General features: G+C 40.2%; 1 protein-coding gene across 1 annotated transcript in view; it reads right to left on the bottom strand.

Moving 5' to 3' along the window:
* LOC306861089 (plexin-A4-like) overlaps window positions 1-17916 on the bottom strand; it is a 224644-nt gene that overhangs the window by 37722 nt on the left and 169006 nt on the right. The window contains exons 7-12 of the mRNA XM_079403167.1: window positions 16814-16967; window positions 14457-14556; window positions 12886-13000; window positions 6117-6317; window positions 5622-5718; window positions 3655-3845 (exon numbers count right to left, since the gene is read on the bottom strand). Of these exons, the coding sequence (XP_079259293.1) occupies window positions 3655-3845; window positions 5622-5718; window positions 6117-6317; window positions 12886-13000; window positions 14457-14556; window positions 16814-16967 (858 nt within the window). The remainder of the gene's footprint in view (window positions 1-3654; window positions 3846-5621; window positions 5719-6116; window positions 6318-12885; window positions 13001-14456; window positions 14557-16813; window positions 16968-17916) is intronic.

Genomic DNA, 17916 nt, shown 5'->3' with positions numbered 1-17916 from the left:
GTTAATAGCATGTCACTAGCATGTTGCTAGCATGTTTAGCAAGTGACTAGCAGGTTGCTAGCATGATTAGCATGTTGCTAGCATGATTAGCAAGTCACTAGCATGTTTCTAACATGATTAGCAAGTCACTAGCATGTTGCTAGCATGTTTCTAACATGATTAGCAAGTCACTAGCATGTTTCTAGCATGATTAGCAAGTCACTAGCATGTTGCTAGCATGTTTCTAGCATGATTAGCAAGTTACTAGCATGTCACTAGCATGTTTCTAGCATGATCAGCAAGTTACTAGCATGTTTAGCAAGTGATTAGCAGGTTGCTAGCATGATTAGCATGTTGCTAGCATGATTTGCAAGCTTCTATCATATTGTTAGTATGTTTCTAGCATGATTAGCATGTCGCTAGGATAGATAGATAGATTAATTAGAAATAAGCATGTTATATGCATATGCAGGTTGGTAGCATGATTAGCAAGTGACTAGCATGTTGCTAGCATGTTTCTAGCATGATTAACAAGTGACTAGCATGTTGTTAGCATGACTAGCAAGTGACTAGCATGTCACTGGCATGTTTCTAGCATGATTAGCAAGTCACTAGCATGTTTCTAGCATGATTAGCATGTCACTGGCATGTTTCTAGCATGATTAGCAAGTCACTAGCATGTTTCTAGCATGATTAGCAAGTCACTAGCATGTTGCTAGCATGTTTCTAGCATAATTAGCCAGTTACTAGCATGTCACTAGCATGTTTCTGACATGATTAGCAAGTGACTAGCAGGTTGCTAGCATGATTAGCATGTTGCTAGCATGATTTGCAAGCTTCTAGCATATTGTTAGTATGTTTCTAGCATGATTAGCATGTCGCTAGGATAGATAGATTAATTAGAAATATTAGATAGATGAGTTTGAATGAGTTTGAATGGATTAGAAATAGTACATAGAAGGGAAGTCTGATTGAGTCTAATTGGCTTCAGTTTGAATTTTGACAGTTGGAGTTTGAATAGTCTTGGCTCATCTGAACATTCCATGAATGTAAGTCTATGGGATTTTTATGATTTTTAATATTCATTTTTATGAAAACTATAAGTCGGATCAGTTAGAAAAGATATAGCACACTAAGTGAGATCAATCTGAAGAGCTGGGCTGAGTTTGGTGGTTCTAGCTTGAAAGCTCTAGGAGGAGATGCGTTCAGAAATTTGGCTAAGAAGAATAATAATAAGCTTAAGTAGAAGATCAGTAGGTTGGCTTTCTCAAGCCAACCTAATAATAAAATAAAAAAACGTATAATTTCTCTGGTAACATTAACCTTCTGAAGTGTGTGTGTGTGTGTGTGTGTGGGGGGGCGTACTGTAAGCATGCAATTCATTCCACATTTATTTTTTTGAATAAATGTACTAGTGAATAACACAGGCCAGTGTTTAGCTGAAACCACACAAGATGAACAGCTCTTTTATTGAGTGACTATCCATCAGCGCTCTAAAAAGAGCCTATCAAACATATTCTGACAGTCTTGACCCACGTGTCTGAGGTCGGGCCTCATAAGTGTATTGACAGCTGGGCTATTAGGCCAAATGTAGGACACCCATTCCTCATCTTGGCAAAACCAGGGACTGTTGGATCCTAAAGGGCAATATAGACATGTTAACATCTTGGCTCTGTCATTATTTCCTGCCTGATAATGATCCAACTTTAGGTCAGAGATCTCATTAGCAGCCTGGTAGAGAGGTAATTTCCCTTTAACCCATCACAATGTACTGATCGTAGCAGAGAGATTAAAATTTTTCACAGGTTCTTTATTGGCTTCAGAGCACTGTGGGAATATTGATATCCCAAAGGCTCTGACTGTGTGTTTAAATTTTAAACATGCCAGTGTACTACGAACACACCCTGTCTGGACCAAGCATTTTAAGGAACATTATAGTACTGCCGTAATTTATCTCTACAGTAATTCAGTTTAATAAGAGTTTTCCTCTTCTATGATACTATCAATGTCTTTACTATGCCCTTAGGGCCTTATCGCTTTTTGGGACGTCTTTGAATATTATGATACGCCAAATGATTATATAAAATTAAATAACAGACCCACTTTACTGATACTTTACTGGAAAGTCATTGTAAAACTGCAACCTTCCGCTGAGAGAATGAAGCAGGAGTGTAGATGAGTATGAGCTGGAGAGAGAAACAGTAGTCTCTTTTCATTAGGAGATGGGGAGTTGATTAGATTTGTGACTTAGACAAGCTAATTGACGGTTGTTGGAGGAAAAACACTTAATCACCATCCACTTCAATGTCAGCGAAAGATTCCTCATCTACAATGTCACAGTAATAGTGCATTAGAATACATTACGACCTGTGAGCCGATCAATTGAAAGAAAGACGTTGAGAGTGATAATCAGAGAGAGTGAGAGCATTAATGAGGCTTGAGGAGAGCTCGGATCTGGAGATGGAATAATGGAGGAGCTCAGTCCAGGAATTCCCTTCATAATACTGCTTGGCTTACTTCCATTTCAGACTTTCAAAGTGTTAATTGGCAATTAGAACCACAGCTATGATCAAACAAAGCACTGATGTGATTGTTTGAAGTGATAGTGGTGACCAACTTTAAACAGATGGCAGAATGATGCAGAATGAACTGGGTTTATGATATAATTAGTATTAAACGTTAATAATATTGCAGCTTGTTGAGGATAGGCATACTTTTACTTTTCTAATTGATTGGACACACGATGGATGATAAAACTAGTCAAAAAAATCTACTTCATTCCAGTACTTTCTATAATTTTTCTTGTATTTTTCTGTGAATGAGCGTTTCCTTGTGCCAGCAAGTTCTTAGTTTGATTAACAAGCTTCAGACACAACTGCTGTTCGTCATTCAGAGCCTGTGGCACTCAAACAGGTCGCGTTCCCTTTCCGCTATGTGTTCATCAATCATTTTGATGGGGCGCTAGAGATGGAGTAGATGGTGCAGAGGCTTCAATGTTCCTCCTCTCCTCCATCCTTCCACTCTTCTTCGCTATTCTTTCACCCTCAGTATTCTGCCCAAGGTCACACCTCCATCATAACTCTTTCAGCAATGCACCCATCTGTTCCTCCTCCGCCTTTTCTTTCAGTTTATATCAACTGTTCATCTTCACAATGATGTTTAACCATAAAACATGCATATTTCAGTGAGTACAACTGAGCATTTCTGTCACATCTGTTTATGTTACCAGAGTTGTATTGCACCTGTGGAACATAATACTAAGAATTACAAAAAAAACATACTTTTATGATTTAACAGATAGTTTAAGCTTGACTCTAAATAAAATTGTTTCAGCATTTGTAGTTCACCTTTGAGAACCTTTTCACCTCTAAACCAGTTGTAAAAGTACAGGCTTGGCCCTGGGAAAGACCCCAAATGTCATGGGTAGTGACCTATATATACTCTCTACAGTGGGGTCCAAATGTCTGAGACCACATTGAAAATTTTCTATACAACATCTAATTTCAACAAGGAAATTTTATAATGAAAAAATTAAGTGTTGTAAAATGAATTGGACTAGAAAACATTAAGATTTGCATATCAGAAAACTGAAAAAAAGATGCATTTCCATGAGTGATCTCACACTTCTGGACTCTATAAGGTCTATTTTGTGTGTGGATTGGTGCACAGTTTTACCTTTGTGATTCTGGGGTGCGTGCACTTGCTATTGATGCCATTGTGCTCGAGCCACATGCTCTGCGGGTGAGGACAGTGCTGTTTCAGAGAGCAACGGTTCTCTCCCTTACACCACACACAGCCGAACAGAGGGTCCGCCTTCAGACACAGTCCACAGCTCTCCCGCCGTGCGTCACACTTGTACAGGTGCACTGGGGATACAGGGAAGGCAAAGGGCATGTCAGTTTGGGAGACCCATAGGACATTGATCAAAGCAAACTGGAAACTGATGAAATTTGCAGCAATGGCTTGAAGTACTTCTAAAATAATGAAAAAATATAGAATTGAAATCATATAGTTCCTAATTCGCTTGTTTCCTCTCAGCTCTGAAGATAACTGCCCATCTCCTGCTCTCCCTGGTACAGCAATATTATGTTTCATCTCCATGGCAACCAAAAAGGCATTTTTAATTGCTATTAGATGCTTGCATGATCTGTCCATCAACTGCAGCTCCCTGAGTGGCTCCCCCTTAGTGGGAAGCAAGAGAGAAATCTCACATACTTTACTTCCCCTCTTAAATTAGCCTCACCTTCACACAGACACAGACACAGCGCTTTAATAACACTCAGACACAATCGTGCTATGTTCATTGATTTGGATTAAAGCAGGGGCACGTTTAACATGAATCCAAATCCCATTTCATATCAATGAAAATGTTTTCAGAACTTCTAGTCTTGACATTGGGGATACATGTTTAAAAATCTCTGAGGGCTCAGACTGCCTCTGCAATTACTTTGAATTTTCTTTTAATGGTCAGAGCATCTTTTTAAGTGCAAAAAATTATTTTCTAAATCAGTATTTTTGTCTTTTTTTCCAGTAAAACATCTAAACATCCACTTGAGAAACAAAATTGCATAACATATTACCATGTGATATCTTGAATTAAGTTGATTTTTCTAACCCCACTGGATAGTTTTTGTTTGTTTTTGTTTTTAAATCTGATAAGTATATACTATAATAATATAATACTACATATATTGTTCACATAAATTATAATATTATAATTGCAAAATGGACTATAATATCAAATTATGATCAGATAAAATATTGATTAGTGTGAAAATAATCTCACATGTCCAGACCTTCAAACTGACAGCAGAAGTCTGGACTCTTTAACTGGCCAAGGAATCAGCTTTAATTGGACAACGACCACCCAAGAGGCCATTTGACTGACATGTAAAGCAACCAATCACCATTAGTTTTGTTCAGCTTCATGTTTAGAGGCGTGAAAATGTAAAGTTGAAGTCCCTACAACGACAAACTGGTGTGCAACCACTAAATCATTCATTCAAGAACATCGTCTTCAGTTGTGAAGAGTCTATGCTGTGAACTTCACATACTTTTGTAAATCAGCGTTCAACTAATCAGATGAAGACTTTAAAACTCCTGAAATATTTCCCTTTTTGTGTGGTTTATGCATCAGACATGAAATTGACATGAAGGGTGAAAATTATTAAAGGTTTCATATTGGATTTTATCTTGTACTGGGTTGAGATTAAATTTGTTATATTTAGTTGTCATTATAATATCTCTGTTCCTCTGTAGAAAGTGTTTTTTGGCCAAAGAACAGCTTTGACTACACATCTCTGATTGGCTGTCGAACAGGTGGATAAACACAGGTTAATTTAAAATGCACTTAAAGACTATGGTAGATCTAATTGACACAACATGTCTCTGACCTTCTGTGTGGTGCAAAGATGTACACACAGGAAGAAGATGAGAGGTGTGAACATTAGTTATTGTGATATAGTAAATTAAACAGAAGATCAAAAAAAGACAGAAATAAAGAGACGAGGAAGAAGTTAAGCAAAAACAGAGGCTATCCGCAGTCAACTCCATCAGGATGTCAGGGGATGGATGCTGCAAGTCTGTTGCTATGGAGACTGAATCCAGGGGTACTAGCAGGGCTGCTGGATCAGAGGCCTCACCTTTGTTTTGGGCCGGGTTGTCAATGCTGAAGTCTCCGTTCCAGATGACCGTCAGATCCACAGGGAGGCTACTCATTTCCATCCCATCATACAAGTACTGTAGCCATGGGAACAGAGTCAGAAAGAGAGCGAGAGAAAGAGAGAGAGAGATACACATTTACTAGTTGTGTTCTGCCGGAAGAGCGCTTTTATCATTCCTGGCAGGTTCATCCTCGGGTAAGTCATCACAGCACACAGTGGAGAAGACTCCAAAATCCCTACACTGCTGATGCTGGGAGAACAAGCAAACATGCACTAAATATTCAGGACAGAACGCACTTGACTAAAATAAGCTGCTCTCACACAATCTCCAAACAACCGCTCACTTTTATCACGTCTATGACTTTTTGTGATGCTTAAAATTCTGTGCCTTGTTTCTGAGAGTACCCTTGTGTCCACAAACAAATTTGCTGAAACATTTACTGAACACACTCCCATACACACACACAGTCTTACCGATGTGTTCTGGCACTGTACGCTGGAGCTGTTGAAGCGGAGAGCGGGAACTCTCTGCTCCGCACCCTGTATTGTGAGTACACACTCGTACCCGCGCTGACCCGACTGTGGCTGGGGCAGGTTCTTGGCCCGAAGGGTGATGGGTTTCACCACGTTCACTGGAACCAGGATACGATCCGCTGGAAGCAGCTGAGGACATTCCTGCAGGAGAATAACAAACGGGAAGGTCAAAAACAAACCAAAAAGTATCCCTTAACACAAGTCAGAAACTCCCTGGTGTGAGCCCAACAAATCTTCAACATGGGTATGGGCCTGTTCTAGCATTAAAATCTATCTTGACTGCTCCTTAGGCTGAAAGGACGGGCCAATAACGATGGTCTGAAGCTCATTAGCATGGCTGAATTGCTCTGGGGCAGAGTTTAAAAAAGCCATTATAGATAATTTGAGAGGCTATCTACAAAAAGAATAAAAGTGAGTGCTGTTAATTCAAGCAGACAAAAAGATAATTTTAAAGGAAGAAAGAGGATAAAGAACTCTTGAGTGTGTGTTTTTTCTCTATGTCCCTGACTACAATCTATAAGACTGATGTAACACTGTCTTTTGGATACTACGAAAGAAACCAACGAGGTGGCGCAGAGTGGTATTTATGCAGTGAAGGGCGTTCAAAGTGCTCAGGTGGCTTTTGTAAGATGAATACAAACTGAGGTGTTATCTGGACCAAAGCAGCAACGGAATGCAGATTGAATACTGAGTGTGAATTTAAAGATGCACTGCAGTCTGACTGCAGCAAGGTAATATTTTGTAAGGGCATGAGATGGATCCATAAACCCCTTTCATTTTAACTTTCATACTGGATATATACAGTACAGGAGACACTTAGTGTTTCACTTCACCACACATGAATGCACACATTCGCAAGCAAGCACACCAATGCTGGTAAGCATAAACACTTATCTTAACATGCCAAATAAACAAATGCACCACCCACATGCATAATTGCAGTCTTAAATAAAACAGCATAGACACTACAACACGCCTGCAGTGTTAATTTTGGCAGGCTTTTTTGATTTAGTCTTAGTCTTTATCTTGAGAGAAAAATGCTTAATAGTCTTAGTCACATTTTAGTCATTTGAGTCTTTCATAGTTTTAGTCTAGTTTTAGTCGACGAAAAGTCATTGCATTTTTGTCAACTTTTAGTCATTACTTTTAGTCAAACTGCAGTTACCAACATTTATTTTGGTAGCTATTTTATATGCAGTCTTCAAACAAAAATAGTCATTACCAAATCAATTAAGTTTATGAGAAATTTGAATTAAGGAATATGGAATAAATTCAAAATTTTGGGTAGAGATACAAATTTAACTAATTTTTCAGATACAGTAGGTTTATATAACAAGTATACATTTATTTAACATCTTTTGTTGGTTAATATTAATGGCATAGATAGGTAGGCTATTTAATTAGGAATGCTGTCCATTTAAGACGGATGCATGTAATACTGACACACATTCAGATTTCACCCACCTGTTTACGTTCACTTAAGCCATAACTGACTGTATTTACATGAGATGCTCTACACGATATACTTTTGGACTGCTGTGTGTATATTTGAGCACTGAGAACTGATCGCGCGCTGTGTGAGAACTGAGAACTGATCGCGCGCTGTGTGAGAACTGATCGCGTGCTGTGTGAGAACTGATCACGCGCTGTGTGAGAACTGAGAAAGTGGAGCACTTCTATCAGAGTGATTCCGCCTATCGCGCCTTCACTAACTTTAAGTTAATCAACAACGAATTGTGACTCCTGGGAAAAACGGGATGTCTGGTCACCCTATCCCTATAACCATTCAGGTGCTGAGGCCATTGTTTCAGATCGCTAGTTTGCGTTTTGGTAGCGTATCCGCCCACTGCGGCTGCCATACTGTGACTAGATATACAAACGCCCCTCATCTGATTGCGATCCAGTGACAGGGACGCACATTTTAAAAGACAAGACAGTTAACTTAACCTATAGGATGTATTTTGAATGTCCGGTAGTCCTCAAATAACATTTTAGTCCCGTCTCGTCTTGTTAACGAAGACGCGCATAAATTTCGTCATAGTTTTTATCATCAGATATTAGTTTTATCTCGTCAACTTCTCGTCTTAGTCACAGAAAAAAGGTTCGTTAACGAATATTTTTCGTCGTCCTCTTCGTTAACGAAATTAACACTGCACGCCCGACTCTCATATCTCCACTCACACAGGCTCCAGATATTAAAGTCATCAGTAAATGCCGGGCGTAAAACGCACACCCGTTCCGCCAAGGGCAGCCTTACTGTGACCCGACGTTCAGGTCTCTAAATACCCATTTAGAGCCCTCTCACCTTCATAATAGCTATCCAGCCCCGTGGTCTACAAGGGCCTCTCTAAGTCTTTCCCCAGACCACCCTCCAAGGATATATCTCCCTATTACTCTGATATAATGTGAACATGTTTATTTGCAGTGGTCTTAGTCATAAATAAGGCACGACAAGGGAAAAATCACCCACTAAAACACCAATATCTACTTCCATCCATGCCCAAGTCTCTCTGGTATGTGCTTTCTTCTTTGAGGAAGGTGTCTGGCCGGTCCCCCCCCTCTCACCACGCCTCTTATTGACGGATGAGCAGGGCCCCGCTGGCAGCTTTATGTGGAGGGAGATTGACTCCAAGCATAATAACACTATAATTGAAGACTGGGAGGCTCTAATATGGAGTCTTCAGAGACACTGAAGACTAGGGCCAGGTTATTAAGTCTTTACAAGGAGGCAGAGAAGAAAGGACAGAGCTAGACACAATGAGAGAGAAAGCAGGACAGGAACAAATGAAACGTTCTATTGCTGATTTCGAAACCAAAGGCTTTTTCCATTTCAGGCCTCTATATACGATTTGTCACTAAAAACTTTGAAGGACACAATGACGAACACATCACCATGTCAGCATCAAGCTAGATCTTGCGGTCTTGCTTCTTTGAACATAATTGAAGCAGATCAAAAAAGTGGCCACACTCGTCTTGAGGCTCAGAAAGAGAGCCAGTGTCCGTTGAGTCCAGGAAGAGAATGATTCCTGTAGCCTCAAGCCAGATACAGCTGAACAGTCTTACTGGAAGAGACGTTAATAAAAAATGCAGAGACGGTAATTCAACATGCATTCATGAGACAAATGACTCGACACTGCGATTTCCGTCCTTGTTCATGACGCGTGTCAAATCTGACAAGAGGTGCCCGAGGCAGCTCATTTGAGGTGGGAAAACAAAGCAGGGTTTGATTAAAAAAAAAGGGAAATTATTATTAAGAATAGGCATTTTACAGATGAAAGAGGCTCTTGAGGGTGCATTTACAGTCTTGGTCTGAGCAAGAGAGGCCTGAGGGTGAGCTGAAGCATAATGATGTGTTTGTCAAAGGGACATGGAATGAGGCAGACAGCAATTGGTCTCTCAATTGTTTACTACTGGGGGGTGGGGGGGGGTTGCATTCAACTCACTGCAGCTGAATCTCCAACGTCTCAGAACAGGACTGATATAATTAGACGCCGAAGAAAGAGAAACTGTAGGTGGGGGAAAAGATTGAAGTTCAGTGCGTGCACTTTTGTTAGAGATGCGCAGAGACAAAGATAGTCATTGAGTGCGAGCAGGGAGGAAGACGCCCTGGCACAGAGAACAGAGGGTAGCAAGCTGGCACGGAGTGATAGATCCATAATTAGAGCTGTTTGAGTATGTATGCATAATGGCAGCGTTCAGTCGGGTAGAAGATGAAACGCCTAATTCTCTCCACAGCTCTCGGTGTGTTAGCTGGATGATTACCGAGGCTTCCCTGCACTCCTTGTGCTTTAGCGTGCCTCCCTACCGCCGTGGGCAAAAACCCTCCCCTCCCATTTTTTGCCACATTTCACTTGCTGCGGCATCACGTGTGTTATCTTCTCTTACCTCTGACACTTCCCTCCTGTTTTCACTCTCGCTCCCCTCCCGAGTTGGTCTTTTCTTCTTCAAGTCTTGTCCTCCACCTCGATCTAAATGATTTTTACCTCAAAGTTTCTCCCTGAGGGCTGTAGGCGAAGCAGAGAGGCCATCTCACGGTTTTGAACTCAGACCCAAATCCTCCTCCTCACAATCTGCAGCTCAATTGTGCAAAGCTGCCAATTTTGCCTGTCAATTAACATCTTAATAAGATGGTAGAGAGTTCACTGGATCGATCAGTTCCTGCTTCCCACAACTCTCTCCTTTCTTTCTTTCTCTCATCTTCCTCCATATTGTTACAAAATTGAGTGAGCTGCCTTGCTTCCTACTGTCTACATAGGCAGCTGCCTTCTGAGGCAGCTTGTAAGAGTCATGGAACCTCAAGTGACTCATTTGGACAAATACTTCCTCCCGTTAAGCGCATTAAGACTCCTCTCACAATTGATTTCACTACAAGCAACATGAAACCAAAATGTGGTATATATAGCATAAATATGAGGTATTCTTGCATAAAATGGTCAGTTTTACTTTTTTGAAAAATTTAAATGTTACTTTCCAAAACTTTTTTCAGTCTATTTAGGCATAAGCATTCAGATAAAAAGGTTTGAGTTCATGCGAATTGGTCTGGTGTCAAGGTTTTGACAGTTCTATTATTCAAAATCACACCACAATTTCACATTACCCATCGGTAAGGCATGTAAACAGGCACTTTGCAATTCCTAAAAGGATGTAAAAAGCCAAGCCATAAAAGAAGTTGTTTGTTAAAGTGCAGTGGATGTCTGGGTCAGACTGGTGTGCGTTTAGTCATGCAGCATTACGCCAGCGGCCAAGAGTGAGACATGGGGGACCAACACAGTCAGCGACTGACAGGATTCAGCACTATCTTTAGTATACACACTCTCACAGAGAGGAAATCAAGACAGGTACAGGAGAGTTAGATTAGCTGTGCTAAGATGGAAAAACAGTGTTTAATCAAAATAATTCCATATTAATTCCATAATTCAGAAACAATTTCAGGGAAATGTGTCAAAATTTACTAGGCTTACTATCAACCATTAGTTAATCCACTGACAGTGCTTACTTCAAATGCTTCATTAAATAATTATTGACTAATTATTGTGCATGGCCATTTGTACAGTGGCAATTTATCAAAATACATGACATATTTCTAGACCTGGAAAAGTTTGCCATCACAACACTTTTTACTTGCCATATAGAAACTCCATTAAAAATGCTAATCACTTTTCTCACATGCATTATATGCCAAGTTCCCCTACTTTATATAACAGGATAATACTAATACAGTACATCCTTTTCACTAGATAATTTATGATGCAAAACTAGAAAATCTGATCAAAATTTGTTAAAATACAGAGAAGCGAAGGATGTGACTTAGAATATTTGAATTTTGCTACTTAATTTCTCTTGCTGTTGTTGTTAAACAAAAAACAAGTGTCACACAAATTGAAATATGATAATGAAACAAAAAGCAGACAGCTTAAGAAGACCCGTCAGATATTTAAATGTGAGAGACTGTGAATAGCACACACACTGTTGTTAAATCTTGCCAGAGACGACATTCTGATGCCGTGGCACGTTTTGTTTGTGAATGTGGACTGTTCTCCTGTGCTCATGGGTGCATACTGAAACAAGCTCTGACTACAGGGGGGCTTCTCACTTCCAAATACCATTGAAAGACAAGTCTGGATTATTCAGATCACTCTCAGCAATCCATTAATTGGTATAAAACACAGAAATTCATCTGCGGAAGGTCAACGCAAAAGGTCATCTCATTTCTCCATGTAAAGTTGACTCGTCAGCGTCTGCTCAGAGGATTTGCACGGTAAACATTGCCGGTCATTAATTCTAAGCCACCCGGAGTTTGGAAGCGGCTCTGAGACCTCCAGTACGAGGGGTTAATGAAATCCAAATTAAACTCATTAACCGGACAAAACACCTGCCTTAAAACAAAAATCAAACAAAAACATCCAGTGGAAATGTCATTAACGTGCTAATATTCAGTCACTGCTTTGTGTGCAAGTGGCTCGACACACAATAGGGAATCCTAATATTAAACTGGTCAATATTGACTGCGTGTCCATTTGATAATTGGAAAGCCAAATGCTGGCAGCCTGAGAAACGCTCTGTTAAGAGATGTTAATGAATGCTAAATGATGAGGCTACACATTTGTGTGGCTAAAACACATAGCCTCGGGGGGCAGGTGTCCTCATAATTCATTACACATTTCAAAGCTAAGCACACGAGCAGGATGTACATAATCGTATCTTCATGGTAGCTGCTGATTTCTCTTCAGTTGTGTGACGCAAATGAAATAAACACATTGTGATCCGCGCCATGTAGACCCTCAGGGAGGGATTAAAGGGCGTTACAGTGATACAAACTCGATGGCTCAACCCTCCTTGGCATCTCGGAGAGGGAGCTAGGAAAAGGTTTGGCTCCGGCAAAAAGCGCAGAGCCCCAACACAAGCTTTTAATTTATCTGATGGGCCTGCGGTGGCCTCGAGGCATGCAAGTAGTGCCAATATTATTGATAACTTACATATAATAAGATGTTGGTGGGAATCCAGACAGAAATATTAGGGATTAATGAGAATCAAGTTAAATTCAAAGCCATCAGATGTGCTCAACGTGACAGTGTGATGCTGGGTAACTTCTCACAATGAGGACGTGACCTGAACCGTACTCCTGCACCAATCAAATCAATTAAGTTCAATTGAGAATGATGAGGGTCAATTACAAAACCCGATGTGTGACCAATCACAAGTAACTCACCTCTGGCTGTTTGACACGGCCCTCCTGGAAAGAGCAGCTGCTCGGATCGTGGGTGCACGTGTGACGATATTTGCACCAGTGGCACTGGTATGGGCTTCCAACACAGGACAGACACCTGGGATAAGGAATGGGTGTGGATTAATGCAGTTACTGGGCTTGACATTAAGCATTCTCATGTGGTTGTCCTTCAGACAAGCACATTTGTCATTTACTTGTCCGAGTGTAAATGTTACTTGCCCGGAGATCTTTTTTTTTTTTTTTATTGAGTTATAAATATAATTATTTATTATAGTTACACAAAACACATTTAATTTATTTAGTTACATTTTTCTTTTTAAATAAATTGAAAAAAAAGTGTGATAATACTATATTTTAAAATAAAAAAGGAGTATTAATATACAATATATAATATACAATTATTTTATATTAAACTTAAAATATAATGCTAATATTTACTTATTTTTTATATATGAATTTAGAGTTCAATTTAATCAGTCAATTAGTATAATAAGACATTTGGGCTGTTACCAAACAAATGAAATCAGTATCAACAAAATTCATCTTTGCAATGTAGAGGAAACACAGAAGTTGCATCTGAAGTGGAATAGATATATTTACCCACTGTTAATGCAGCTCTGAGGGACATGGAATGCTTAAATCTGTAGTTACAAATTAAAAATGTTTTGATTCATAAAACGTTGAATTCTGATATTTGAAATTATTTAAAAAAAAAAAAAAAAAAATACTGGAAATGTGAAATTAAAGCCACCAGTAGTTAGCATCAAGTCACTGTTAATAAGTGAGTCATTGCGATTGAACCGAATCATTTAAACGGGTTGATTCATTCAGGAACGAAACATCGTCATGTTGCTCAGAGACACAAAACAGTGCTGTGGCTGGAGTTATTTTTGTTGGTGAAACAGAGCAAAAACAGGAAATATGGAGTCTAAACACCATAATGTTTAGACACCAATGTTAATGTTAACTTAATGCTAACTTAATGTTAACTTCTTGTTTATTGAACTGTAATAAAATCACATTTGTAATCATGATGGTTTTTGGAGCAAAAAAAAAAAAAGGTGCTCGATCTTCGTGTGATATTGTTTAACTACATGAAATTAGATATTTTTCTGCCCCTATATCTTGAATTTTCTGATCATTCTTCTTCATGCATTGTAATACTGAATCATGCAGTGAAAGAACACACTCGCACGTGAGCTAGTCTAACATAGACTTCTATAAGTAATGTATGCATGCACTCTGTAGGTGTGCTTTGTTTGATTCTTGCAATATACTCGTTAAAACAACAATTATGAAATTATCGCAAACGATATATATTGCACACCCCTTTAACAAAAGCTATATCATAAATAAAGACAGTTACTATTGTTTTTGGTATTGACTTTTTCAAGTTACTTGTCCGATTGGGCAAGTAAATTTCTCTTTCACTTGCCTGTCCAAAACATTCACTTGTCCCAGACAAGCGTTAATGTCGAGCCCTGAGTTAGTTTGAGTGTTCATAAAAATATACACGACTGCACTAAATAATTGCAAATATAAAAGATACTCACGACTTGTGAACGCTGCAGTTGTAGAAGACAAAGCTAGTGTTGGCAAAAGCTAGTCCTGTCTCCTTTGATTTGAGGTAGAGCTGGACAATCTGATGGTCACCTAAGAGGCGGAGGAGGGGAAACAGAGTGTTGAAATAGCTGATAGTGTGCTGCCCACAGAAATATCAGTTTAAAGCCCAATGAGCTGCCTACAGAGACCACAGTTTGTTCCAAAAGGTGGGTGACAATGAACTGCAACAAGGTTTACTCAATATTTGTCATATAGTAAGACACTTGATTTGAAATATTTAAATGTGAGTTTGGTAAGCAGTTTGTTATTTCCTCATACACTGACTTTCCTTGAAAGTGACTGAGTCTACTGTGCATTTTAATGCTTAGGCTGTAAAATACCAAACACACTCTACCAAACTCAATATAGCAAACTAGCAGTTATCTTTTATACATACAAGCTAAGCGCCTTAATAGCGAGTAAGTTATATAGTGTGTGGATGCAAGTGACTGCTCCTCTCTGCCAAAAATGAGCCAAAACCCTTCCCAAAAAACATTCTTGAAGAGGAAGAGAGAGACCGCGAGCGAGAGAAAGAAACCTGTAAGAGTTAATGGAAATGTGGCACAAAAGTGCCCATCTTCAGCATGTTTTTGTCTGAGCTAATGAAGAAGTTCATGTTTAATTCAACATGCCGGACACGACATCTCCCCTCTCGAAGGAAGATCGTACTTTTTCACCCTCTCTATCTATTTCTGTCTTTCCTTTTTTCGCACACTATTCTTCAACCTCTTTCTTGTTCTCCTAAAGCACTCCCCTTCCCTGTCATGTCACGCTTCTTCAACAAAGAGCGAATCATTCATCAATCACTGTAAAGTGTGCCTGACAATGAATCTGTCCTAATTAGTTCACCTAAATGTTACCTTGATGGCTGGTATCTCCGGAGTGTGTGTGCGTGTGTGTGTGCAAGCCCCCTGCCACCCGCTGCAGAGTGTGTCTGCCTTTAATGAGTCACTCAGGACACACACTGTTACCATGACACTAAGAAATGGAAGGAAAGTGAGGAATATGGGAGAGAGAGCATATAAATGACCTATAACTGCAGGGGTATGTGTGCACACAGAATCCATAAAAACACATCTTGATCCACAACTTTAACGTTATTTTATGACGTATCCCATGATTAGGGGTTGAATACACTGTGTATGACAGTGATGGTGTATGTATCTAGTAGTGTGTGTGTGTAAATGTGTGCACCCTCAGGTGTGTAATAGTGTACTTATCCAGTGGCGTGAGTGTGTGTTTGCACTGCGGCATTTCAGAGCTCTAGGCCCTTGCAGATTGGGCCGACCTGTAATTTCATGGTGGCCTGAGTAGCCTCACATCTCCAATGAGACTTGCATGCATCATTATTCACACACCTCACACCCCTGCGCACGGCTCTTTCTACCTCACATCCAGGCCGCTGTGCCACTCACTAAGGTAATTTGCGGGTGTTTCTATACAAGACGCTGTGAAAGAACATTGTTGCTTCTATTCCGCCTTGTAATTTGCTGTGTTTTACATTCTTTTTCCCCCTCTTTTTGCCCTGGAAACACATGCAGAGAAGTATTCCCCCGTATCCGCTGTAGTGCGCGTCTTCATTATCTTTATGTTGAGACGTTTTCATATGAAAAATTACCAGCCTCTAGACAGCTGCCCAGATGTGTGCTCGTTTCAATTACGTCGGGGTAACCAAGCACATCGGCGAGAAAACAGAGGCGTAAGAATGGCATCAATGAGAGTACTGAAGAGGACGGAGAAATGTTCTCTCTTGAAAAATCTTTTCTCTCTCTTATCTGCTGGAGTGAATGCTGTCAAAACCATTTTCAGCCGAGCAGATGGAGTGAAGAGTGTCATCAGTTCAGGAGATCCAATCTAATCACTTTACTTGAAAAATCTCTCAAACCTCAGTGCCAATGCAGCCTCAGAATGAAAGAGTGAAATGGAGAGAGACGGACGAGAGCACAGGAGACAGAATGCCAAAACTGCCTCCCTCTTGACGACCTTTATTCACTCAATTACAAAACACGTCCTGCGGCAAAAGTCAACAGCTGCAGGCAAGATAATGAGCATGTAAACTTCCATCTCTGCTCAGGAGTTTATGCCTATCACACTCTCTCTCTTTCTTAGACCGTCTTCCCTCCTTCCCTCTGATATAAATCCAGCTTCTCTGGAGTCTGGAGCAGATCTCTCTATCCAGCATCTCCAGTTATAAAGCTGTCGTAGTCTCACTTTTAGTCTCACTCTACCTCAACAAATGCCAACATTCAGTCATTTCACCCAATTTTTCCATTGTATTTTATTGGTTAGTGACAGTATATCTTCATACCTTGGTCTACAATGATGCGTGGGACTTCCTTCTCTGCAGGAGAGCTGCAGGTAATGTGGTTCCCCTCGACCAGACCGTCCATCTCTGCCAGGTCCTCAAAGGTGCAGTTGACCCCTGCAGAAAGTTCTGGCACGTTATGAGCCTCCAGCACTAGCTGTCAGGGAAAAAGAAAAGACAAGTTGAAGTTATTCAGAAGAGAAAATAGAAGGCAATAATGGACAGGACAAACTTTGGTGTGTGTCACAAACTGACACACCAACTTTGGGCACAAAATAAACTCATTTTTGCTGCTGCCGCCCCTAAAACTGCTGTAACGTGGATATTTTCTCATGTCCGTGATTTGAAATGCTCTTGAGAGAGTAGGAAGTCTGCAGACTCCACGCATGGGAAATCTCAATCCAGCCGCAGACATCAAGACATCCCAGAAAACACACGCAGCCGTTCCATAAATATCCCAGCTGACACGTGGCCAACCGCACAGCGAAATCAGGCCATTGAACCAGCAGCCACATATCTCCTAAATTTCCTGGAGGAAAATGTCCAGAGACATCAAGAGACTTCAGTCAGCCATCAGTCAGCCTGTACTGACTCTAATGTGTTTCACTGAACACAAGTGGGTGGGAAATTGAGAGAGAGAAGGAGAGAATGAGAAAGAGAGATGGCTACGGGGTGAGAGTTTTCATTCTCTTTTTTTCTTTATGACTCTCATCTGGAGAGCCGCTGCTCGCTCGCTCTCCTTGTGTCCTCTCCATCTCTTTTACCCACAATGCCCTCTGGCTCCCAGCCTTCGAATGAATTTCAAGCCCTGCTCTGAAGCACATGTGTTGCCTGACACCAGAGTCAGATGAAGTGAGAAACAGAAGGGGACGATGGCATAGAGAAGAATGAGAAAGAGCAACTGTCATGAGACTGAAAGAAATGCCCCCTTTACACCTGCCACCTACACTGGCATTGTTTACTGTCCGTATACAACTATGCTTTTAACATATAATACAGAAGTTGCACCGCCAATAATCAGTCATTTTACAATTGCAATTTTTATTGTCAGTAAAACTTTAATGCAGTAAAATATACTTTTAAATACTCAATCATTTATATGTATA

Source organism: Barbus barbus (assembly GCF_936440315.1).
Source record: "Barbus barbus genome assembly, chromosome: 42".
NCBI lineage: Eukaryota > Metazoa > Chordata > Actinopteri > Cypriniformes > Cyprinidae > Barbus > Barbus barbus.
The sequence above is the reverse complement of the archived record's forward strand: the minus strand, read 5'-3'. Positions and strand labels throughout refer to the sequence as shown.